This window comes from Cynocephalus volans, chromosome 3 (assembly GCF_027409185.1).
Source record: "Cynocephalus volans isolate mCynVol1 chromosome 3, mCynVol1.pri, whole genome shotgun sequence".
In the NCBI taxonomy this organism is placed as follows: domain Eukaryota; kingdom Metazoa; phylum Chordata; class Mammalia; order Dermoptera; family Cynocephalidae; genus Cynocephalus; species Cynocephalus volans.
In genome coordinates, this window is record NC_084462.1 from 169,764,742 (window position 1) to 169,791,642 (window position 26,901).

At 42.4% G+C, this 26,901-nt stretch overlaps 1 protein-coding gene across 4 annotated transcripts in view; it reads left to right on the plus strand.

The window, feature by feature from the left end:
* TDP1 (tyrosyl-DNA phosphodiesterase 1) overlaps nt 1-26,654 on the plus strand; it is a 92,746-nt gene extending 66,092 nt beyond the window's left edge. For all 4 annotated transcript variants that reach the window (XM_063090760.1, XM_063090759.1, XM_063090763.1 and 1 more), the window contains 3 exons: nt 11,183-11,291; nt 17,915-18,011; nt 26,364-26,654. In XM_063090760.1, the coding sequence (XP_062946830.1) occupies nt 11,183-11,291; nt 17,915-17,988 (183 nt within the window). In that variant the 3' untranslated portion in view covers nt 17,989-18,011; nt 26,364-26,654. The remainder of the gene's footprint in view (nt 1-11,182; nt 11,292-17,914; nt 18,012-26,363) is intronic.
* The last annotated feature ends 247 nt before the right edge of the window (nt 26,655-26,901 follow it).

Below are 26,901 nucleotides of genomic sequence, written 5' to 3' on the forward strand. Positions count from 1 at the left end.
CGAACTTACTAAATACTCACTACTCTGGATACAACAGGATACCTGCTCTCAGGGCACATAGCCTATTAGAGAGTGCCAGTGTTGCTTCAGATGAAGTTAATAACAATATTTAAATAGTCTTTTGTATAGTGGTAAGTATCAAAAATAAATAAATACTATGAAACATGAAGATTTATCACAAGGTAGCAAATGACAAGTCACCAGAAGAATAGCCCAGCCAAAGGTGGAGGTTCTAGGATGGGGTTATTGGAGGACACTGTTGGGAAGCTGGAGAGCTTGTTATGGGGGTGTTTGAAGGAAGCTTAGGATTTAGGATGCATAGAGAGGAGCAAGAACAGCGTCACACCTGGAAAGGAATTGGCAGGAGCACAAGCTGGGAAGTATAGAAGCTCTTGTCATTGGCTAGAGTTCAGAGGATTACAAAGGATACGTACGACTTGCCCACTGAGCCTTCCGGAAGGGCACCACATTGAAAGCTCTCTCGAAATGTCCAGCACAGCCAGCCTGTCTCCCAGCTTTGGAACAGCTCATGGTTTTTGCAGCCGAACACCAGACATAGTAGCTGGTTTGTGTGTGGGGACCAGGCTATACAAGACACGTTTCTCTAAACTCTAGAATTCATGCTTGGTCCAGAGAGACATTCCCCATGTAAGAGGCACACAGACCCCAGGATCTCCTGTCTCAACTTCTCACATTTGCGCCAGGCACACACTGCTCAGTGGAATGCAGTCAGAATTGCCCACACGGTGAGGTGGCTAAGGTTTTTTTCCTTCTCCTTTTTCACCACTTGCTATTGGATTTATGATAATCACACATGATGTAGCTCCATTGTGAACCCTTTTGACTGGACCGTGAGGTTTAGCTAAGGAGGTGCTGTGTACTTGTCCTCAGGCTTAAATCTGAACCCATTAATAAAAACAGTGCTAAGGTATGCAGGAGAGCACCCCAGCAGTCCTCACTGGTCCTTTTCTTACCATGCTCATGTGACCAGCTCTTTTCTCCCTTTCTCTCTCCTCCCCTTGCCCATCTTTTTCCATCCTTTTCCTCACCATCTCAGAGGGTTTCACTAAACTAACTGGCCTTTTTTGTGGGTGGTGTCATAAGATTACAGCATGTTTTGGTTTTTTTCCTCTAGAGTAAAAGCAGATTCTTATGCTGCTTACAGCTAAAGATTTCAACTCTCACAGCCGTGTAAGGTAGAAGGTCACCCAGTTTTATAGACAAGGATATGACATCCCTAAGGTTCAACAGCTCAAGTGTGGGATTCAGACCTCAGACCTCAGTCCTCTCTCTGTTCCCTCCCATGATCTTTTACCTTTATCACAGCTTCTGAGAAACAGCGTATTCACAGCACTCGGATAACAATATTCAGTAATTTGGTGCAATTACAGTGACTGTGGCTTTAAACTGAGGCTAGCATTATTTCCTAATAATTAATGGAATAAATTCCATGTCACTCTTGTTTGGCTTTTCTTGTCAGCTTATGCAAAATTCTAGTCTTTTATAACTGTTCTGACCTGATCCCTGCTCATGAAAATGGTAATAGGAAAGAAATATATTGCCCTTCTGAGACTTCTAAACCTTTCTAAGCTACTAATTTTTAACTCAGGTATTCGTTCTTTCTCAGACTGTTCCTTAGAGAAGGCTAATAGAGAAAAATGGGAATAATCATTTAGAAGCCCCAAACTGACTTTATACTGGGCTCTTATTTCTATACTTGTGGAATAAGAAGGGCCCCACTATGGCACATTCTACGTAAAACAGAGATTTCATTATTTTGAAGACCATCAGGCAAGAAATATGAAAAATGGATTTCACCCCTGCTATGTTGTGCCAATAGATTCAAGAGCTAGGCCCCAACCAACGTGACAATGCAATTAATACACCACCTAAGAAAGTAACAGATTCTCTAACAATCGGTTTGTTGGTATATATTAAGATACAAAGCTTGGAACAGTGCTTTACAGCAGGCTCCCTCTGTAACACTGGTAAAGACCCACAGACCACAACTGTCTTGTCATCAGTCAGTTTCCCGTTTGGTTGGGTTGTCTGTGTCCTTCAGTGAATCACAAATGACTTGGGCAAAGTGCTATAATTGGCCATTGTGGGCAACATACGGAAGTGTTTTGACCTTGCCCTGCTAAGGGGCTTAGAGTCAAGTTGGGCAAGGTGGTCATGAAAGCTAGATAGGCACCGGTGGAAAAGTGGTAGACCTTTGCTGTACATGAATAATAAGATGAGAGACGTCCCAGGTGCAAGCCGAATGCTAAGACCTGAGGGAGGTATCTAGTCTGAGTGAGCAGAACCTAGAGCACTAAAAGGGGCATTAGCGGTCATTTGGTTGTGTTTCACAGACACTAACTTAAGCCTACTTCCACACACAAAAGGAGGAGTTTATTGAAAAGATAGTAGGGGGAATGGCAGTGAATCAAAGGAATTGTTGAACATCTGAGACCTAGGAGGGATGGAGCCTGGCCAGCTCTGGGGACCTCAGCGTAGACCTTCTCTCTGGGTTGCTGCCTCTGGTGTGGCTCTATGGCACAGGCCCTGGTCCTGCATTTCCAGTGAATCTACAAGCTTAGGTCTGCCTTCTGTGCCCCTGGACTCTCCCAGCCTCATCCCCAATGGTGAGCTTGTTTCCAGAGAAGGGGAGTATTGTTGTGAGCTAGAAGACCACCATGAGAGGCTTTCACCTATAAGCCCGTTGATGTGGATCTTGACAGTCTGCAAAAAGCAATGTTGGGTTTTTGGGATTCAGGAAACTTTGTCCTTAAGCAACTATATCACAACATCTGTGTTGTTTGCTGTTAGGTGAAGCTTCTGGAAAAGTAGTAGACCTTTGCTTGGCCTTCACAGAATTAACATTTATGGTTTTGACTTTGAGGGCAACCCAAAGATCTATGGCATGAGGTCATTTGTCATTTTGCTGAGGTTATACAAGCACAGGAATGAGATGCTTAGTTAGTAAAGGAGAGGCTGTGCTATGGAACACTTTGGCCATTCCCTTCCCAAAGCCTATCCCAGGCCCATAACTGACCATTCCAGCAGTCTGGGATTGACCTTCCGATGCTCAGCTGCACAAGCACCCTGTGGCTCCTGTTTGGTAGGCCCTGGGCATAGCATGAGGATGAGGTGAAGTCTTCTTTCTCAGGAAACTCATGGATAAGTTGAGGGAACAGAAACAGGTGATTACAGACTGTGATGAGAACTATGATATGGGGCCTTCAAAATGTAAGGGCTCTGAGAAGAGGGAGCATGCAGTCTGCCTGGGGGGACTGGGGAAGGCTTCTTTGAAAAGGAGGTGACATTCGATATGGGTCTTAAATGAATGCGAGCTTAACTCACTGTCCAGGGAGATGAGGCTTCCAGAAATAAAAGTGTATGTTATATTTGGGAAAGAGCAGGAAGTTCCATGTGCCTGCAGTGGGGTTAGGGTGTGGGGCATGGGCCGTGGGCCATGAGCCTTGAGAGTTGGAATCCTGATTGGAAGGAGACTGGACAGCAGAACACACAGGGATTGGACTTTATCCCACAGATGGTAGAAAGCCATCAGTTTCTTAAGCAGGGTTGGTGGTCTCATCAGGCGAATTTTCAGAGTATATGAATCTTATAAAATATAATTCTTATAATGATTGTAATTTATGTTATTCAAAAGGCACTTGAACATATAGGGCATTGCAGATATCATCAAAATCATCATCTTAATCATTTAAACTGCACTATTTAAAAATCTGATTATTAATGATTTACTGCTGCCATTTACTGTTCTAGTTGAAAGTGTAGAAGTCATTCTTGGCAACTGTTTCACCCCCATATCTATTTAATCACCAAGTCTTGTCATTTCTAACTCCTTAATGCTGCCTGGTGATCTGCCCCTCCAGCCGTCTCTGCAACCACTGCGTCCAGGGCACGTCAGCCCTTATACAGCACCTCCCACCTCACTCCCCCAGTCGCCTCCATGCTGCTGTCCACATTGCCATCAGAGTGGGCTTGGCAGACCACTCGGCAGCCACATTACCCATCTACTTCAAACCCTGTGAGGTAGAATCCAGGATCCTTAGCACAGCCCCCTTTTCCCTTTGTGCTCTGACTCCCACCAACACAGGCCTCACTCCTGACATTTCATATTCCGGCCACGCAGAACTCGTGGCTCTCAGTACAAGCTAGGTCCACCCTGCTAGCCAGCCCTACCCGTGTTAGGAGTGGCACCTTTACACCTCCACCTGCCGCACCTGCCTGCACTCCACATACCCCTTTTCTGCATCCCACAACCTCCTAGAACCTGGGCTCATCACATATCCCACTGTATTGTGACCATTGATGGGCATGTCTCTTTGACCAGACTGTGACTGCTTTCCCAAGGGGCCTGGCATGTGGCCAGCTCCTAGTAAATTTCAGATGATGTTGTTTCCTTCAAGTCCCTAGAGTATGCACTGCTCTACACTGAGCAACATGAGGAGGAGAAATGTGCAAGATGGTGTCTGTGGAGACTATGTAAAATCGGTGCAGTGGGTGTTGTGTGTAGTTGGTGCTTAAATATGTTCACAAATCATGCTGTAAGCAATTTGCAGTATGGAATAGCTCACCTGTAGCTGTTTTGTTGAAATTAGCACATATACACACACTTAGGAGTCCACTGCAGTACTTACAAATGCCTGTTTCTATATATTCATTTAATAAATATTTTAAAGATTTCTGTGCCAATCATAATCTTAAATTGTTTACTGACAAGAACATAGTTTGTTGTAAACTGAGGTCAGGTGTTATTTTTTTAGGCTTCCCTCTTCAGTACTAGCAAGATATGCCTTTTAATAGTTACATGTTTGCCAAGTAGACCTACTTAATACAGAGTTTTGTAGTCATCGTTCTGACTGGACATCATCCAGAATACATTTTCTTGAGATCAGCCCACTTTTGTGCATCTGGAGCAGAACTCCATGTCCATGCTACCCACATATCTGAGGTATCAGCAGCTAGAGTTGCCACTTTCGTCCTTCACAGTAGGCCACGTTGATCACAGTGTTCCAAATGCTGACGTGAGGCCAGTGTTGCCAACAGTCAAGTTCTGTGCTCCTTCTAAGCCATCATCTAGAAGGAACGCTGCTGTTCTCTACTTACAGCCATGATTAGGACCTGTCACCCAGCAACCGAGTGGCCATATGAGGTGGAACTCTTAGTGACCTGAAAACTGTAGTGGATGGAGTGCCAGCATTTCCCATCATAGTAAAGATGCCATTTGAATCCTCTGGGGTTGAACTGGAGCTCATAAGTCCATAAGTATGTAATGTTTCCTGGATTGTCCCTTTACTTTAGGTGTATTAACTTTTAAAATAGACTAACTTACATTGAGAAAATATCAGTATAGGAAAGACCTGGTGATTTCAAAGATCAGTAATTATATTCCAAACCCTAAGGCATGTGTGTATACCACGGAGGTACAAGTATTTCTCTTTTTGAACTTCTTTCCATTTGGTGTTTATCGAGCACACACTTTGTCAGGCACGGAGTAGGCCTTAGACTTGAGCCTGCCTAACACATTGTGGTAGAACAACTCCTGCCTGAGAGAAATGCACATAACCATCTGAGAATCATGGATCGAAGTCCAAAACTGTTTCCTTCTAGACCACAGTAGCCCAAGTGTCCTTGCCCTTGACTTAGGGCTGAGAGACATCTCAGTGTCTTATGAGCCCCGGGTTCACTTGCTCCTGAAATGATGGGTTCCCTCTTTCCTGTGGTCAGAGTCAAAAATGCTTCAATCAAATCTCCAAAAAGTCAAGTCTCTACCTAACTTCAGTCTTCACATCTTTCTTTTTTCTCTATTCTGCTTAAACTATTTTATTGTCTTTTTGTTGTCAAAAATGGCATATACTACAAATACATGCTTTCTTATTGGGATGGTGGCTCTGGCTGGAAGAACTAATTTACAAGAGCTACCACCTCTTAAATTCTGTCCTCCCTGCACCACCTCTGCCACCTGTCCTGGGCCCAGCCCATTGGTTGTGGGCTCCCAGGATCTCCCAGCAGGCCACAGGTGAGCCACACTGTTTCACGTGGCATTTCCTGGTAACTTCACTAATAAAGCCACCGTCCTCGCAGTCTACTCCTTCTTCTCGCCCATCCACATCCAGTTGCTATATCCTGTCCCATCTGCCCTGTCAGGAATTTCACTGCCTGCTACTGAAGTCATGGTCTTTTCTCTCCTCTGGACTAGCTGACCCATAACTCTCCCCTTTTCCCCATCTCAGGCTACTGCTCTACTTCTGGAGCTGTTGCTACCCACATGTCAGGGTCTGTATTCCTCTGCCCTTAAACCTTGAGTGGCTCCCCTTGGCCCATGCTATGACATGCATATTCCTCCGTGTGACATCAAGGTCCACTGTGAGCTAAAACAGCATGCCAGCCACCTCGCTTCCCATCCTTGTCCCCACACACCCCTTACTCTGGTCACCCCTCTTGTTGGCATATTGATGAGCATAGGCCGCAGCAGTAATGGCCCTTTACTACTTGTGTGATCCTGGGCTACTGCTCTTTGTCTCAGTTGGAGACTCTGAAATAACTTAGAGACAGAATATGGGAGAACACATTGGAGAGATCCCAAGAACCAAGAAAAAGAACTCCCAGACACACAGTTTGAAGATTTAGGGACCTCGGATCTATAGGAGCCAAAATGATAGACTAGAGCTGGGGTCCTGCTTACAAGCTGTGTTAGACTTGGCCCCACTATTTTACTTCCATAGGCCCCCTTTTTTTCAGCTATGTGGTGGGGGCAACATAGTAATTAATTCATCGCAATTTCTCATCATGTGAGATTTACAAACTATAGCCTGTAAAGTGTTTTAAACAGTGCCTGGTACTTAGCAAGTACTCAGTAATGGTTGCGGTTGATATTAGCAGTAGCAGCAACAGCATATAAACTGCACAGTTCAACAGAAGGTTGAAAGCAGAGAAACGTCTGTAGGCTTTCAACTAAATCAAAACCTTGAGGTCACTTCCATGATGGTGCTCTGTTACTTTCTTTCCTTCTGAACTGCACTCCTCCACACTCACACAAACAGCACTTTCCCTATCAAAAACCCATCCTTCAAAGTCCTGTTAGGTTTATGCTCCTGCACGAAACTTTTCTTAAGCCCTTAGCTGGAAACTCTTCTGGTTGTTGGTTGTGTACTGCCTTGCGGGAAGGACACATCACCACCCTCCTGTAACTTAGTTCCTTGCCAATTAGTCCATCTTTAAGTGTGCTCCTTCTGGGAGGTCCAGCTGCTATCAGTGTTTTATCCAGGACAACCAGATGCCTTGTGTAGCATTTTACCACTTGAGGATGCTACTCAGCTAAATGTAACTAAAAAAATAAATTACATCTCTCACTGATATCTGAGCATGCTGCTTGTTCTCTATGATTGAGCTAAGCTGCTAAATCTAAACCATCACAGCGATAACCAGCTCTTTTACTCCCAAAGCTGATGAAGGGAAAAGCCAGCAATTTCTCATGTGTGGTATATGTCCACCCTCTCACCTGGTGTTTTATAAATGTATTGTCTTAACTGTCTTTTAAGTATCTGTGCCTGGGAGGGTGCCTCCTTCTGTTTTGTAAAGTGCCAAGTGATTGCCCTGTGATATATAAATAATGATAATTAGAAGACAGCCTCAAATTACTTGACATCCAGATTGAAGGGGAAAGTGGTACTTTTTTAAAAATAGTAATCTAGAATTTGGATCACAAATGGCATTCTAGAAAAAGGCATATTGGTTCCTGTCAGACATGGTTCAGACCTTCCTATATCTGAGGTCAGATACCACAAAATAGGGCCACGGACCAAAACATGGAGCGCATCAGATCTGAATCCAGGTCATAAAGATTCTTGACCCATTGCCGTGATATACTTCAAAGTGACAGAATTAAGCTAGGAGCTGAAGAAGAGGGAAATAATTTTTTACCTGAAACTCTATAAAAAGTATTTAATAATCATTAAATTGGCATCACTTCCCAACTTCTGACCTCTTTATTTTTAAAAATGCTCAAATACCAGTGTTTCCAGAATTTGACTCATCCTGACCTGGCCTGACTTAATATTGACTCTTAAATTTTCAAGAAATTCTTCATCATGGTTCTTGGTGGTGAATGTGAGATTATTTGTTTGCTTGGTGGAAGGAACATAGGTCCAAGAATCAGAAAGGACTCAATTTCCAGCCTTGCCACTTTTAATAGCTATGTGGCCTTGGGCAACTAACCTTCAAATTTGTTTCCTCCTCTCTAAAATAGGAGTAATTATATCACAGAGAACACCCTGAATATTCTTACAGTTATGTGAGGGGTCTTCAAAAACTTCATTGAAAGATTCGTATTAACTTTTAATTCCATTTTTCCGTGAGCTTTTTGAAGTACCCTTATATTAGTTTATTTCCTGAAATACTTACCGTGTGCTAGTTATTGTTCTAAATGACTAATGTATCCCTGCAATAATTGTATTAATTAGGTGCTATTATTATCTTCATTTAATAGACAAGGAAACCAAGGCCCAGAAAGGTTAAGTAACTTGCCTAGAGTCACACAGCAAGTAAGTGATCTGCAAAAGAGATTATTATTAAAGAGTTTCCTCAGATCCAGAATGTGTCAAAGGTGAGATACGAGGAGGGACACCAGGACTGCCTGTGTTGAGGAGGTGGTCCAGCAGCCCTCCACTGAGTGCAAGCAGGCGTCGAGTAGGAAGCAGGCTGTGGTGTCCTTCATTCGGCCTGGCTCAAAGCCTTCCTGTGTCCTTGGTCTCCCTGTCCCCTTTCACCCCAGCCCTGCCCTCATGTATCCCTGATTTGTGTTTTCCTTCCATCTATTTCAAATCCATTTTTTTCTGTTTCTGCTGCCACCACTCTCATCCAAAGTCATCTCACTTTAGATATAAACTTTGGTTATAATAATATTTATACTTACATACCCATTATCATTCTGTAATCCATTTCCTGTTCATGTTGCAATAACTCTTGGTCTCACAGTCTTGCAATTCCTAAACCAATCCATTCTCCATTGTGCCACAGTCTATGTTTGTAGTGGAACCTCTCTGTTCAGAAACCTCGGCAAATCCTCACTGTCTACTGAAGCAAAGGCCACACTCCTTAGCTATGATGCTTTGGGATGTAAGTGATAGAGAGTCAGCTTAAACAAGTGTAAGTAAGAAGGCGAACATGGAGGATGAGCCCTTGCTTCAGGCAGGGCTGAATCCAGGAGCTCGGGCCATGTCTTTGGGGTTCAGTTTTTCTGATATCCTCCTCCATTTGATGGACATGAGAACCCCCAGCAGCTCAAGACTTTCACCTTACCAGATGAGCTCCCCAACATCTCTGACTTGGGTTACCTGCCTGTCCCAAGTCACTCTGGCCAGGGAATGAGCCTGTTTCAACAGGTACAAACCACAGATGTCCACACTGCTTTCCATTCAAAACCCTCCCCAATCTGGCTCCAGTTTTCCTCTCCAGTGTGCCCCCTGGTCCCCCAGCCCTCCCAGAAGCCTGAAAAGTAAGCAGAGAAGGAACTTTAATCTCATTTCTACAGCTTGTATTTCTTGAACACCTACTATGCACCAGGATTAGGCTAGGTGCTGAAGCTAGAAACATTAATATGATAACCTCCAGAAGCTTTATTATGCCAATTGTACAAATGAGGAAATTGAGACCTAGTAAGTGGTCAGCTGTCCCTCTGTCTTTTTTGGTTCCTAGAACAAGCCAAGCTGTTCCCATCTCTGGGCCTGTGCAGATGCTATTCCCTCCACCGGGAACACTTTCCACTCCCACCTGACCAAACCCTGCTCACCTTTCAGAGTTTAATTAAAGTGTCATCTTTTTTAGGGAGTTTTCCACTGGTCATCCCTTCCCCCCCAAACTAAAACAGGCTTGCTATTATAGTACTCCTTCTCTTTTCTTCACAGCACTTACCACAATCGTAATTATTTTACTTTTATAGATATATTGGTTTAATGTCTCCCCACCTGACTGTATACTCCATGAGGACAGGGATAAGGATGTTTATGTTAACTCCTGTGTACCCAGTGCGTGGCTCCGTGCCTGATCCAGAAGAGGGACAAAGAAGTAATGTGTTGAATGAATAAGTGAACGCTCGCAAACATCAGCCATCCACACAGCTTAGGGAATGCCAGAGCAAAGGATAGAACTCAGATTGTCTGAAGCCTCGGTCAGCACAACTCTTACGATGTTCTCCTGCACTGTGCCTGTGACCAGCCTCCCCTTACTAGGTTACCTGATCACAGAGACGAAGAACCTTAGTCCTTGTTCTTTTTGTCGGTTCCTAAGATATTAGCACTGTTTGGTATGTGGGTACTTAGGATATGAAGGGTGCATATGTGTTTGAATGGGTGGACAGAAGGAATGAGAAGCAGACAGACTAATGAGCAGAGTGTCAGGATAATCCAGGAAAGGCCGGAAGATGACCAATGCACGGAGGCAAGGGAGGACAGCACTGCTGTCTTACGTGCCACCTGCAGTGCAGTAGGCCCTGCGTTAGGATGAAATGGCAGCATGTACATCAGCCTGTATACACAAGGGTACTTCAGAAAGCTCATGGAAAGATTTGTGTTATGTTTTAATTCCATTTTCCACGAACTTTTTGAAGTACCACCCTGATTAAGATCTAAAATTAGTACCCTATTCTGGAATTCTTGGAATAAACTTTCCATTTTGGTAGGTCTTGAAGAATTTTCATTTTTATGTTCCTGTCATATTATATTGGAACACCTCCATTATACATGAAAGCAACTTTTTATTTCTTCTTATTCCAGAGCAGGCAGCCTGTTACTATAGCAATATTGAAAGTATTTTGAGGTATTTTTATGCCATGAGTTCTACAGACTTCCTGCAGACTGTACATAGTGTTTGGTAGAAATGGGCTATACTATTCAAAATCATTTCTCTTATTTTTTTATATCCTTTGTTAAACTTTTGCAAACCTCGCTATAATTTAATTCCTGAAATTTAAACCTCTCTTTTCAGGAAAGAAAATAATTGTGGGGGATTATAAATAAACTTGCCAGTCAAGCACTGAAAATAGCTTTGAAATAACTTGAATTTTGTTTTGGGTGCCACAATGATATGATCACTTCTTGGGATGTTTTAGGTTGTTTTTTGGGGGTGTTTTGTTTTTCAGAAAATGAGATGCAATTATATGTTCCCTCTGCAGGGTCTGGACAGCTTTAAGGTGAAACAGAAATTCTTCTCTGGCAGCCAGGAGCCAATGGCCTCTTTTCCCGTGCCATACGATCTGCCTCCGGAACTTTATGGAAGTAAAGGTGAGACACAGATGGAGGAAAGCCATGGGTGGATGTGCCATAGTGGACACAAACAGAGCCCAGGGAAGGCCACTGGTCTCTCAGTAGGAGCCTGGCTCGTGGAACCCTCTGGAAGCTCAGGATTGCAAAGACCACTTTGCTGCCCTGTCTGGGGACCACTGGAGCTGCAGCTCCCAAACTGATTGGTCTTAGAACCCCTTTGCACTGCTATAATTACCAAGAAACACAAAGAGCTTTTATTTATGTGGGATTTTATATCCATTGATATTTACTGTATTAGAAATTAAAACTAAGAAATGTTGTAGTATTTATTGATTATAGTTTTAACATAACAATAATAAACCCATTATAACATGTATTTTATGACTATTTCCAAAAAAATGAATTGTGTAGCTTAAAAGATGAAAGCTGGATCTCAGTGCTGCTCTCTCATTCAGTCTGCTTTGATATCACATCACATAGTAGCCCCTGTATGCTTGCATGAAAATGAAAGTGAAAACAAACAATGATGACTTTAGTATTATAATGAAAATAATTTTGGCTTCACATACCATGCCCCCAAAAGGGAAAACCCCAGGCTGTGCTTTGAAAACTGCTGCAACAGACTATGACTATGACTTTCTTAAGGGCAGTGTCCAAGTATTTTTCACAATAGAAAGTCAATAGGAATATCTGCAGCAGGCTCAGATGTCCTCAGAGGAAGGCTGGCTGGCTTAGGTGCATCCCTCCATCCGCCCTGGCTGTGACCCAGCCTCACAGGCTGCTGAGCCGCTGTTATTAGCCCTGAAAATATCTGTATTTGAGGTGAGTCCACACTTACCAGACTCTCAGAGAATGAGATGTATAATCAGGACACAATAATTTAAAATGGCAAATGCTCACATCACCATAACCAGCATATCCTTCCCTGGAAGGTAGGGGCCTACATGGGTAGCCAGATTATAATCTGCAGGTTTCTGAGTAAGTGCTAAATCTGAGCAGAGAAAATTCATTTTTTAATTGAAAAGTTCTAATGACATCACTATTAATATTCCAAAATCTCCAATTCCTTAACAGGGTCACCTTGCCCAGTAGGTCCGTCTCTTCCTTAGAAAATGCTGGATGGGCTCTAGCAGCTTCCCCACCCTCTCTCACCCTTTTCAGCTTTTGCAGTGAACTAAAACTCTCCCTTCTAGTAGACCCATTTTTTCAGATTGTATTGACACATCTGACAAAGTTAATCTCATGTCATGCTGTCTCGGGTGCCATCCTGCCTCTTGCAGGTGACTTTGTATTTCTCTAATCAATTGCATTGATACTAAGTCTCAGAAGGCATTCTTCTTCCCCTTCTTTCCAAAGCATGTACAGTCTGTTGAGTCCTCTAAATTTGTTGTATGTTCATGCATATTCCTTTTTCACTAGCAACGTTATATAGGTTTTATCAGAATTTCAACCTGTGAGCACCCCACCCACCACCAAAAAAAAAAAAGCCCTGCTTTAATTTAAAAAAAAAGAAGGAAAACCCTGCCTTAAAGCCAGGCTGTGTGTACAGGCCATGTGCATGTGCCCTCTTTACAACTTACTACGTGGCCCTGGGCAGTTGATTATTTTTTCTAGGCCTTAGCATCTGTATGTGCAAAATGAGGAAAATATGAGTGCCTACCTTATAGGGTTGTTGAAAAGATTAACTGAGATGATACTGATAAACTAACACAGGGTCTAGCTCAGAGTTAGAAGTCAGTAAACTTTAGCCTTTTTTATTATCACAATTGTTTTTATTAAAATGCCTAGTTCAGTTCCTGGCACATAATAGACAATGAATTACTGTGGATTTTCTCTCCTTTTCCATGGTGAGTTGATGATTTTAAAACGTTAAGTCTTGTGCAGGGCAGTCCCTAGACCTGCCCACTGTGGCAAGACCGGTGACCGTATGACATTCTCATCTTCTACCTTCAGGCTTTGTGCTATACTTGTGTCTTTTCTCCCTTTCTCTGTTCTTTGGGTTCCCTCCCTCCCTCCCTTCCTGTCTTTCTTTTATTTTCTTTCTTTCACCTTGGTTATAAACATGAGAGGTGGGTGACCATGATTGCCCTAGACTTTACCTCGTAGGGTCTGGCCTTGGGCCTTGCACTCCCCACCCCAGAACCCTGGCTGGATTCTACCTCTCCCTTTAGTCCTAATCTCAAAAAGACTATGAAAGCAAGAATGGAAGAACCTTAAAAATGTCCTAAGGTCCCTTCCCTTCCAGTAGAAAGAGCATTCCCAAGAGCTTAAAAGCTTACAACTGGGTAGTATCTTAGACCATGGAAAGATAAATCTTTTATCCAGCCAGCAAGCAGAATGCTTTTTAATGTTTAGCTGAGCTTTTTGTTTGTTTCTTTGGCATTTCCTTTGAAAGATGCATACAAGAGAGACTGGAGCTTTTTATTTTATGTTGGTACTATGTTATCTTCTGCACTACTTCAGTAGCATGTGGAATAATGCCAGTAATTCAGATATCACCACTTTATATAGTCTGTATTCAGGGGAACCATGTGGACTATAGAGAGGCATTTTACGAAGATTTAGAAGAGTGAGTGGTTAACGTTTCAGAGGTACTTCGTTTTAAAAAGTGATTTTCAAACCATTGTAACACATAAGATCTTATTCAGTACTTTCTGAAATCAGAAGATCATGCAAAAAACTTAGCAAAGAAGCATACTGCTGTGAACACAGTTACAGCTCAACACGAGAAATAACCACCAGGTATCTTGAAACCAAGAAAATTATCAAATAAAGTAAAGACTAAGACTCAGCTACGGGTATACCTTACTTTATGAAGTAGTTGCTGTTTATTTGTTCTCTCCACAGATAGATATTGAGAGCCTACTGTATGCAGACAGTAAGTGCTCAGAATATATCAATGAATGAGACAGACACAAATCCTTGCCATCATCAAGCTTAGGTTGTGCTCTTCTCCTGAAAAGTTGTACTTAACCAAACCCATGATGTTAATAGAAGTGATATTTTTAAAAGAAGTCTTTTATAAACAAAATCAAAAACTTCTAAAATCTAACACAAATTATTTCCATACATCCCACTTGCTGTGTGACCCTGACCCTGAAGAGAAAGTGAAGTAGATCAGTGTGTAATGTCTCCTGAGCGCTCTTCCATGGGCGTCTGCTTTACACTACCCTTTTAGCTCATTTTCTTTTTATTATCTAATGTATTGTTGAGAAAGTAAGCCAAGGTAAGGTTAAAGTAAAGCCTATCTTATTTGGACTTGATAAGTTGTATGTCACACTAAATATACAAAGCTTCAAAGACATTAGTTACATTCTATTAAGTAGGTTTTATTTTCATTATTTTTTAGATACACAGTGTACATATATAGTATTCTTTCAAATTTTTGACGTAATTTCAGATTTATAGAAAAGTTGCAAGATTACAAAGAATTCTGATACCCAAGAATTCCTTCACCCAAGTTCCCCAAATGTCAGTGTTTTTTATTTGATCCTTTCTCATGTTGACTTTTTTCTGATCCATTTGAAAGCTGCAAACATGATGTCCCTTTATTCCCTAAATACCTCAGTGTATATTTCCTAAAAATAAAAGCATTCTCTTATATAACCACAGTACAGTTATCAAGATCAGTGGTTAACATTGATTCAATACTATTGTCTACCAAATATATTCAAATTGCATCAGTTCCCCCAATAATGCCCTTTGTAGTAAAAGAGAAATTGCAGATTACATGTTACATTCAGTTATCGTGTCTCTGTAGCTTCCATTAATATGAAACAGAGCCATAATTTTTTCCTTGTGTTTTATGACATTGACACTTTGCAGAGCATAGGCCATTATTTATTTTGTAAACAGTGAAGAACATTCTACATTGGGTTTATCCACTGTTTTTTCATAATTAGATCCAGGTTTTGCATGTCTGCCAAGAATAACACAGAGCTAAAATTGTGTTCTTCTTGGTGCATCATATCAGGAGGCACATGATATTGATCTGCCTGATTACTGGTGATGCTGACTTTGATCAGTTGGTTAAGTTGAGAGTCTTTTGCAGGTATGACATATTATAAAATTTAAAAAATTAAGTAGCTGGAACTAAGCTAATAAGCTGCAAATGCAAATTGCTTAGTAAAATTGGTCCTTAAAACCTGTGTGGCATATGAGATATGCATGCTATAGATTTAGCACATATAGAGTGTAATAATCCTCTAAAATGCTTGAAAACCATTGGTTCCTAAATGGTCTGACTATTCACCCACTGTCTGATTCATTTAAAATAGTTCCTTACATTTAAACAGTAGCAGAATATTTACTTCAGTCTAAACTTGTCTAAACTTATATAGCACTGGGCTATATAAGCCATTTGAGGCGTCCATACCTGGCTTATACCCCACTGTGTCCATAGAACCTAGCATAAGTCTCTCGAATCTAGCCAGCACTCAACAAATATTTCGAATACGTGCATGAATGTATTAGAAGGCAAGTTGTTCTCTCATGGGACAATGTAGGAAAATTGCTTAAAACAGGTTTTCCTCTGAGCCAGTGAGTATTAATGCTGATTTCCCGTAGTAATGGGTATAAAGTCACAGGATCACAACCACCCTCTTCTCCTGCCTGTGGCCATTTTTTCTAGCTTTCACTCTGGGTGGAGTGGACCTTTCAGCCAGTTTGGGAAACGATCAGTCCACAGGTGTAGACATTCTGCTCATTTATAAAGCAAACCAGCAGGGGGTCTACCAATAGGGTGGTTACAAAGTCCTTGTTTGGTCATTCTTGCCTAATTTAGAAGGAGAGGACTAAATGCAGTACTGATCTTGAAGTTACCAGCTCATTGGTAAATGTTTGCATCACAAATCCTGTATTGCTGAAGAGTATCTCTAATAGCTACTCCTGCAAGAGTACTTTAAAAAGTTCGTGGAAAAATAAAATTACAACTAATAATTACAAATTAATAGTAAAGTGGGTAAGTAACAGAGGAGCTTATTAGATGGTGCTTCCAGTGAGGGAGAGCAAGAGTATCGTTAAGGCCAACAAGTGCTAGTGGGAGACAGTCTATCAGCCCTGTCAGCCCCTCAGCCTTTTATGAAACGTAAAAAAACCAAAACAAAAACAAGACAAAAAACCCAGATTTAGGGCTCTCTAACAAGCTGTTGAACAAAAAAGTGTTTGATTTCATGCTTTCAAACTATCCCAAGGCCAAAGACCAGCAAGCGGTGTTTTGATAGTTTGTTGCCATCTTTGGTATTCTTTCCTGCACATCCTGCTGGGTGGTGCTATTTGCGTGATTGCTCTGAGATTATTCAGCACAGTGAGGCTGCGAAGAGAGTAGCAGATACCATTGTTTGCTAGGTCGCCCTCTGTGCCACCATCTGCCTCTGGCAGGAGAAGGGGTAAGGCTCCCCCAAAGGCAAGTATGCAGTTCTGAGACACTGCTTTAACCTAGCGGTCCATCTTAGACCCGCCGAGCAACAGTTTACAATAAGCTCTCCAGCCCTTCAAAGTATCCATCCAGATAATAACACAGGGATTTATTTTTAATCCTTGTGATATAGTTACACTATGTCCATATTATTATGGTTCTTTTGAAATGGTTTGACTCTAGCAGTAATGGTGTGTGATAAGTGATTTGTTGAAATTTTTTAAACTTCTGAAATGTCAATTAAAAAGAAGTAAAAGTTCACCTCTACTGAGCACCTATAACATGCCAGGAACTTTCACACCTTTCCTCTCATTTATGCTTCACGGGAATCCCTGGCGATTGCAGTTGCAATTAATTCCCATTTCACAAAGGAAGAACCAGAGGCCAAAACCCAGATGCCTTCCCTAGGCTGCTGGGAGGGAAAGATGGGATCTGAACATAGGTCCTCAAGTGTTTTTCTGTTGTACCATGCCAGGCATATTGCTTCCTTCGACATTGGTTTGCAGTCACTTATACGGAGACTTTTGTGTCTCATCAATTATTTAACAACAGAACAAAAACATTTTAGGATGTGATCTGGGCCTCTTGGTTATGTGTAACCAGCTGAGAGCAGAAACATAGCCCTTGATGATAGCAAGTATTAATGTTACTTTCTTAAGCTTCCAGGAAGAAGGGAATAGCTGCTCCTCAGTAGGCCTTTTCTATGTGCCAGGCACTATATCTTGCATGCTTTATGGATTTATCTCACTTAATCCTCATGACCACTCCACAACACAGGTAGTGATGAGGAAACCGGGGCTCCGATTGGTGAAGGAACTTGCCAGGTAGCACCTAGAGTAAGTGGCAGCACCAGGATTCAGCCTGGGTTCCTGCTTGCTACTCTCTCATCCACTCACCCCTGTGTCCTAACATGAACCTTTACTATAAGTCCTTGCCTGGAGGGGGATATCACCTGGGATTGGTTCAGAAAATATTCTTCACAATTTGGAGAATCGACATTGTGTAATGATGAATATAGTAGTTATCCTGATTTGAGCATCACATGTTGCACACAGGAATTGATATTCAACGCTGTACCCCACAATCAATTACATCTCAATTTTAAAAACTTAAAAAAAAAAAAAGTTTGGAGAATCAAGCACACAAGTGCTTTTATCCCAGCAGGTGAGTGAATTTTCTGTGATCCTATTGAAATAAATATTATATAATGTGTTCTTTCCCTCAGATCGGCCGTGGATTTGGAACATTCCTTATATCAAAGCACCAGATACACATGGGAACATGTGGGTGCCGTCCTGAGAAGCTAAAGCACTGAAAGAAGGGTGAGATGTTGAGCCCCAGACGCTGAATGCTGTGTTTGTACTGGATGTTCACTTCCCTTAAAGTCTTACTTGCACCCCTACAAAACTTTCTGCAGATGTCACTCTTATGAAAATGGATGTTGGTTGTACATTTAATGGTCATTACTAACAATCTCACTAAAAAAAAAAAAAAAAAAAAGTTATTTTTTAAATTCACTTTTATGTGCTTTGGGAAGAAAACTATGAAACTTCACAGTGTTGAAATATATAGATATAAAATTACCCTCCTGGCGATGTAGAGTCTCACAGTGGTGTCAGCCGTTCTGAACTGAAGTATGACTGTGCATTGTGCTTCTACTCTCTGTCTCTTGGAGAGCACCCTCCCTTCAACCAGAACTTTTCAGAGCAAGAATGCAATCACTTGCTTTTTCACTCATGCTCTCTCAGCTTTCTGAGTGTGTCTCAGGAGAGTTACTGGACGTGAGTCTGCAGATGTTCCTGGGATTTGTTGCTGAGGCTCCTTCAGCCCCCTGCAGAATCTGGTCACCCTTCAGACAGGATGAGTCCTGCTGACACTTGTCACTCTGCAGCTTTCCAAAGCTTTCAGCCTTACAAGGTTTTTCATCCCTCTCCAGCACCATGCTGATGCTTTGTTGCTTACAGACAGGGGACAGGTCCCACTGGACCCAGCCACCTGCCATTTCCTCACCTGTCCCCCAGTGTAGATCAGTCTCTCTCCCATCCCCAGGAATTTCTAGACAAGACAGTTCATAGAATCATACAAAAGTACACAGATATTTTAATTGAAAGAAACCCTAAAAGGTGACTTAATTTGGTGCTTTCAATTCACAAGTAAGGAAACAGGCCCAGAAAGGTTCAGGATGCCTCCAGGTCACACAGCTGGCAGGGTCAGAGCTGTGTCTGTCTGCTCCATGTGCGGTGGGCTCTCCCACAGTGATTGGGACACTGTTTTCTGCTGTGTGAGGCAGGTTTCCAGTGTGTCACAAGCCTCTTCATCTTACCATTTAGGAGACGGTTTAAAATAGTCTTTCACACTCTTTCTCAGAGACCTGGGATTTTCCAGAAGTACCTTGGGAACCTGGAGAAGAGGGGTGGGGGTGCTGTGGTAGAGGAGGAGGCCGGGAAGACAAGGTAGCAGGGTCCCCCCCACCTTCTAGCAGAGAAGCTCTGCTTAACCCATTTTATACATTGGGATTACTTAAAGGATGTTATGGGGGTGGGAGGGAGGGTGATGTTCTGCTTTAAAAAAAAAAAGAAAGTTGAAAAGCCACTGAGTGAGTTTAACCAATTAATTTCACAGGTAAGAAACCAAGGTTTAAGTCTTTTCTGACCCCACCTTGTGCATGCCAAAACATTCAAGCCCTGTGTCAGATGAGCTGACTGTCTTGGAAGGGCTGGTAGTAGGAGCCAGCATAGCAGTGGGGCTGGCCCAGAGCAGGTGTCCAAAGGACTGTGGCAAAGAACCTGTGATTCTCGCCAGCATGGTGGTCCCATCCTGGTTGGGGATGGGGACCAAGCAGTGCCAGGCGAGCCTTAGTCAGCAGGGCATCCTCGGGACAGCTGCAGCAGTGGGCCTGCTCTGGGACAGGACCCAGTCAACCAAGACGATGGCGGCGGGTCCACAGCTCATGCAGTCTTGGCCATGTGGGGTCACGTGGGTGCACTGCTCATCTGATCTGCCTACCAGCACAAGGAGGCAAAGTGGCAAGTGGGTCAACACTCAGAGCTGGAATCAGGGGGCCGGGATTTGAATCCAGCTCTGCTACTCACTAGCTGTGTAGCCTTGACCAGGGTGGTGTTAATAATACCCAATGCAGAGGGTTAATGTAAGAGGCTGGTGAGTTAGTACATATGAAGTGTGTACAGCTGTGCATGTACAGGATGAGGACAGTACACATGATTGCTACTGCCACTGTTAATTCATTAGGATTATTTACCCTCATTTTCCTGATAAGGAAACTTAGGTTCAAAAAGCTAAAGTGCTTGTCTAGGGTCACGGTTCTAGAAAGTGCTCTTACCAGTATCTGGTACCAGGTCAGGGAGCATCCAGTGCCTCTTCTCTCAACTGCTGGGCTGAACTGCCAGGCTGCCTAAGCTCCCAGGCAGTGTAGTAGACTGCATCTGGGGAGATGGACCATTTTTTCCCCCAATCCATTGTAGATAGCTACTTTTTTAGAATACGTAGGTGCTTGGATGTTACAACACTGTCAATTTACTATGAAAGTTTCTCGGTGCTTGCTCTTACTTTCTGTACTCAGCACAGACCAGCCCTGACCCACTCTCCGCACTTGGAGTAGTGCTCCTCTAGACCCACTGGGGACCCGGAGGGCCCCTCTGGAAACAAAGACAGAAGTTCTTATAGAATGCACTGGATAGATAACATGGAGTGATGTTAGGGGAAGACCATGTCAGGGAGTTTGCACTCAGTAGCTGTCCAGGCCTAACACCTGACATCAGTACTGTGGCCCTTGCCATGGTGAGCATGGGCTCAGCCAGAGGAGGTAGGGTCACTACTGCGTGCTGTCTGCCACAGCTGATAGCACACATGGGAAATGAAGTAATGTCCCAGGAATAATCAAGAACATGTGGGACCACTGAAAACAAGCAGTTCTACTCATCTGGTCCTTTTTATAATGGGATTAAAATATGACAATGTTTTTGAGGAAACTATTTCCATTATTCTCAGGTTGGGGTTTAACAGTTATTTCTCCCTACCTGCAGAAACCCTCACCTCCCTTCTGTCTGGATGAAACTGCATTCCCCCTTTTATCCTTTTTTTCCCCCATCTTCTCCCACCTTTCAGATCTCATGGAAACACTGTCCAGTAGCTTTATACCTGCCGAGGACAAACACCCACATAAAAGAATCCAATCTCTTGCTTCTTTGTAAACTGCCAGTATAGGAGACTCTTTGAGTAGGGAGTTTTTCTACATGTGGGCAAAAGGAACCAGTGCCTTGCCTCTTTTTTTTAATAAAAAGTTGTATCTTGTTCTTTTTCAGTCTTACCTAGCATCCTCTTATGGAGATGGACATGTAGACTAAAGTCTAAACGAGATTTTCACACCAGACGATGAATTTCCATAGAACATGCTCAATGCTTGAGCATTGAAGAGACCTCAAACATATTGAGGCAGAGAATTGCCAACCCTGACACGTGTGACTTAAGGGAATTCACCTGCCATTTTGGCAGGAGGGTCCCCTCCACTTCTCAGGAGTCCTCGTGAGAAGGGAGAGATGGTCTGCCACCAGCTTCTTGGGCTGAGGGAGGGAGATAGGATTTTTAAATTATTTTTTATCAGTATACTCTTGGGAAAAGCTGCCCACTTTTAACCATAGTGTGATATAAACCCACCTTAAAGTGCGCTGATTTGGGAGGCTGTATTTTTCCATGTAACAGTAGCAGCCGTTTCCTGAGTTCTTCCTGTATTTCACCTCCTGTGCTACGTGCTTTACAGCTAGTCCTCACATCAGCCTTCTGAAGAACAGACCATTATTAGCCCCATTTTGCAGATGAGGACGCTAAGGTTCAAGGGAGTTAAATGACACTGGGTCCCACAGTAAGCAGCGGAACTAAAACATGGTTCTACTGCCTCGAAAGTGCGTGCGTTCCACCACACATGCGTTAAGCTTTATCTTCCTGTATTCTTCGTTAGAAGCTATACAGTTACCCTTAATAGAAATTATTAGTATCACGTGAGTACTAATATTAAAGTGAATTTTCAAATGAATATGATTTATATGTCAGACTCAGTATGCTTAAAGTAATTATTGCATCTTAGATCTGGTTTTTGTTTATCTTTTTTCCCATGTGAAATTAAAAGTTGATGTAGGGAAACAATGTCTAATATTACTTGATCCATTGTGAAATCATTTGGGGATGATCTAGGTGTTTTTATTCATTCAAATCTTGGGACATTTGACTTTCTCCTTCATTACTAAATAATCAGAGCCTTTACCCCTTTAAGAATTCAAGGAAGAGAATTCCTTGAAAATGTTTGCTTTTGACTAATGAATACCTCAAAGGTTGAGATAGGTGTTCTTTATTTACATTTATAGAACTTAGTAATTGTATTGATGGATTAATGATATTGTACATGACAGTATGACAGAAGTCTGCAGAGGAACTTAGTGACTGGCAGGAATAAAATAGATTAACTATAGGTAGGATTAAATCTAAAATTCTGTTGATTATATGCATAGGTCAGATCTCATTATGATAAAATCTTTGACAAGTTTTCTAAGTTTATTAGATCATTTATTTCAAGCAATATCTAGGACAAAAAAATACTACAAATCACAATTATTGCATTTCTATCATCTAGAAAGTTATATCTTAGGTGGCTATTGCTTATATAATAGGATTCACACAAAGAAAAGATGAGACAGAGATCAGCTTAGGAGTTCTACGCAGCCATTGCTTCTGGGAAATGCCAGCAATGACATCCACCCAATAAGTACTGAGTACTTTTGTGCCAGGAACTGTTCTACGTGTTTTGTGTTTATCAGCTAATTTAATCTTCATAATAACCCTGTCAAGGAAGTACTATTATCCCCATGTATAAATGGAGAAACTAGGAAGATTGTCCAAAATCAAATAGCTGGCAAGTGTGGAGCTGGGATTTGAACTCAGGCCATTTACCTCCAGAGTCATGCTGTATTGCTGTGAGGATCCAGGCAGCAAATGTGGCAGATGTTTGCAAGCTCCAGCCAGAGAGCAGGTTTTGTGTGTATAATGTGTAACCGTAGATACCAGACTGGGTGCACTTTCATCTAATATAGTAGCAAATCATGGTTGGCATGACAAAACCAATTAGCACATAAAACCAACCACTAAATGTCTCACCAGTATGCAGGACTGAGCCGCTAAATCATTAAAGCCAGGCCTAACTGCCAGTGGGGCAGGCTTCTTTCAAGTTAGAGCAGCAAAGGCTGAAAACTGCACCGCTATGTACATTCTATTAAATACTCTGACTGAAAGCTGCCATTTCTAGTGATCCACTAGATCTAAAGCACAGAGCGGGAAGAATCAGACTGGGTGTCAGAAGAGAAGGCAGCATAGGAGATGCTGGAGAGAGGGGGAAGGCAAGAGGCAGCCCAGGAAATGGAGTTTTGGGATATGATAAAACAAAGACACCTCTTGCAGTAACAAGCACAAGCAAACACTGGGATCAAAGCACTGCAAGTCTTGGTACAATCTGTAGTCATTTTACAGAGTTCCAAGCAATTCTGTCTCCACGCAGAATCCAACTGATGCATATAAATTACACTTCATTCCCTTTAGGCCTACAAGAAGGCCCACTGAAACCACAGTCTGACCGATGTTTATATCTCATGTATCTAAGGCACTTGGTTCAGTATCTCTTGTTCTCTTTGTAGCAAGGTTTGCAAAGAACTCTATTGCAGTATGTCAGGAATTAGAAGGCATCTGGACCAATCTCCTTTTTTAATAAACATGAACAAAGAGAAACTCAGAAAGGAGAGGAAAGGCAAAGGAGAAACTGCATCCACAGGACATTTATTATGTGTCAGTTGTGATCATAGGAAATTTTATATACATCTTCATCACACCGTGGGTCCAGTGATACTATTTTATGTGAGAGAAAAATAAGGTTCAAGGTCACACAACTAGGTAATGAACAAGAGCTATCTATGCCTTATCTGTGGTGCTGGATCTGTCCTGGCTAAGCCAGTGGACATCCCTCCCTTGCTTGGCTCAGGGATGCAGATGATGCCAGTGTCCTCCCGTAATGGCTGTCTGCTCATAGGTTCTTTAAAAATTAACGTGACAATTAAGTGCTGATTTTGTTTTCATAAGGTAACTGACATTGCTAAAATTTAAAAGCCTCTGTCAATATTTGCTATTCATTGTGTTATCAATGTATTTATGAAAGAATACTTTGGTCAGGATTCTTTTATAGTTAAAGAAACAAGATAATTTAGATCTGTGCAATAAAAGAGACTTTAACAAAAGTCCAGCAAATGTACTGGAGCCAGGGGATCCATAATATAACTAAGACTATCTCCAAGTTTCAGCTCTGCTTTCTAGAATATGGGCATTATTCTCATGCAAGCTCTCCACCTGGAGGCCAAAATTCCTCACAGCTCTAGGATCCCATCTTCCTTCTAGCTAGTCATCACAGAGAAAAGAAAATGCCAACAGCTCCAGCAAAAATCCCCATGTGCGTCTGACCGGCCAGCTTGAGTACATGTCCCTTCCTGATGCAATTGCTCCAGATACTGGGGCTGTCCCTGGTAGGGAGAGATGGAGCAGGTACAGAGTTCTCCAAAGACAAGCAGAAAATGCCCAATGTCTACTCCAGAGCAAGAAGTACCTGTAGGTGAAGTATTGTGTCCCAGAACCCTTTTTATGCCTGTTTCTTAAATAATATATGCAAGCTTATAGAATTTTCTTAAAAGCAAAAGGAGCCCAAGTACAGAAATCTTAAAAATCTGTTTCTCAAAAAAGCTGCATAAATAAATAAATGAACCCTGTGATCTGGGTGTTTTAGAGCTATGCCTCATCTGTGGTGCTGGGTCTGTCCTGGCTAAGCCAGTGCGTGTCCCTTGCTGGGTCAAACCATGGGTCACAACCCTTTAGTGAATCATGAGATCAATTTAGTAGGTCATGACCACCACTTTTTAATGAAAATGTCTGTGTAGCACAAAGTAGGGATATTTCTGTTTTAATTTACGTATCTATGAGCGTGTTCATGGTTATAATGTAAAAGTGAATTCATTCCCACGTTCGCTAGTTCATCCACTCTGAATGAAGACAGGTAGTTGGCCTGGGTAATGGTTTGAGATTTGACTCAAGCCTGAGAGGTGAATCAACTACAAGGCAGTTGGGATTTATTAGGATAGTCTAGTCCAGCTCTGCTTCCTCTGAGCTGAGACCTTAGACAAGTAATGCCTCTGAATCTTCCTTTCTCATCTGTAAGGTGAGACTGCTACCCATCCTTCCTGCCTCATGGGATTGTTGTAAGGATCAAATGAAATGGTGCTCTTGAACCATGGCAAGAACTCCAGAAATGTAACTTTTAATCATTATTTGTTATAGATGAGTAAAAGTTCTTGGAACCTGCAGTCTCTGGGGCACTTTAAGAATGGTAATTCAAGTGTAGAAAATAAAGCTTTCCACAAATATTGCTACCAGACTACTAAATGCAGGTTGTTTCTGGAAGACAGGTAGATTTAAAAGTCTTGGCTGCACGAGAGTGGCCAGGAGGCTTTTGGATCCCCCAGGAAGGGGCTCTGTTCACAAGGAAGTCTTCACACCCTAAACTATTCTGCAGAGCTGACCTGCATACTTCCTGCCCTGAAAGTACTGCATTTACAATGCCTGCTGCCTCCCAGAAAGAAGGGTCAGCATCTGGTTGGGTGGGACCTGGGGTGGGAGTGGGGAGGACTGAGGAGTCCATGTTAATGTGAACCCCAGGACTGAGTTGACAGCTGGAGAAGAGGGAGATGGTGGAGGTGAGGACCTTTAGGTTTGGAGAGGGAAGAACTGGGCTTCCCTTGTAGGGTATCACTGAGCATTTGTTCAGTTGCCTGATGTAAACTCATTGAGATGTGAAGGGATGATCTGATGAGCTGGGAAGAAGCGAGGAAAGTTGCTAGGGCAGCTTCATTCTGGGGCATGTCTAAAAGGAAGGAAGGAAGGGGCTGTGATGTGCTGGGTGAGGGTGGGATGTCCAAAGGAGAAGGGGAGCCTGGGCAGGCTGTGCACAGTTGGCTGGGGTTTGAGGAACGGGCTGGCTGGCGGCTGAATACTGAATAGCTTGGGGAGAAGTTGCTTCAGGAGAGGAGTCATCTATGTGGTACAGGGTGTAGGTTGAGTTCTTTTAGACATTCTGAAAATGTCTAAATTTGACATAAGCTCCCCAATTTGCAAAAAAGGATGTATAACCATCTTCCTTCAATATCAGAGACCACATGGTAAGGATTAAAAACAATTATTTGGCCAAGAGATTTACCATTTGTAAGATGCATTCATGCAGTAAATATTTGAGTGTCTATTATGTGCCAGGCACACCCCACTTCACCCCAGGGAGACAGTCCATTTTATAAATGGAGAAGCAGACTCAAAGAAGTATGTGATCCTGTCTGAGGTTTCATTCTTAATCATAAGAACAACCTCCTGCTTCCTGAACTCCTTTGTTACCATAACAGGCTCAGGAAATGGACACCTTTAGTTGTGCTTAGATTGGCAGAATCTGCCTTTAGGTAGGGGAATGAACCATGTGGCCTTAATGAGCCACTTCACACCTCCCTAGACACAACATGGAGACACTTCTGAAGAGCCGTCTGAGCCCTGGCCCCACTTTTCCATCCCTCCCTTCTCTGTTCTTCCAGGACTCATTTGGCAATGGATGGTCCCTCGCAGTGATCTCCAGTTCCTGTTCTTGGGAGTGACACCGTGGCTTCCACTTGAAGCGGGGAGAATTGCGTGGCTTTTTGAAAAATAAGTGTAGAGGTGGGAAGAAGGGATACACTGCATGAGGGAACTTTTGGGTGTAATAGAAATGTTTCTATCATGATTGTGGCATTGGCTCCATTTTACAAAACCCCATAAGTTACATGCAAATTTGGTGATTTTTAGTGTATGTAATGTATAGCTCCATAAAGATGACTTTTAAAAACTCAGTGTACAGTTCAGATATGTGCATTCATGGTATGTAAACTCTACATCAGAAAGGGAAAAAACTCAAGAATTGTTGGACTCTAGTTAATGATATACATGCTGAAGTATTTAGGGGCAACTATTGATGTCTGCAGTTTACTTTGAAATGCATAAAATGTAAAGTGTATGAATGGATCAACATGATAAAGCAAGCATAGGAAAATTTAATTATACAATCTAGGAGGTGGATTTGCAAGTTGCCACTGTAAA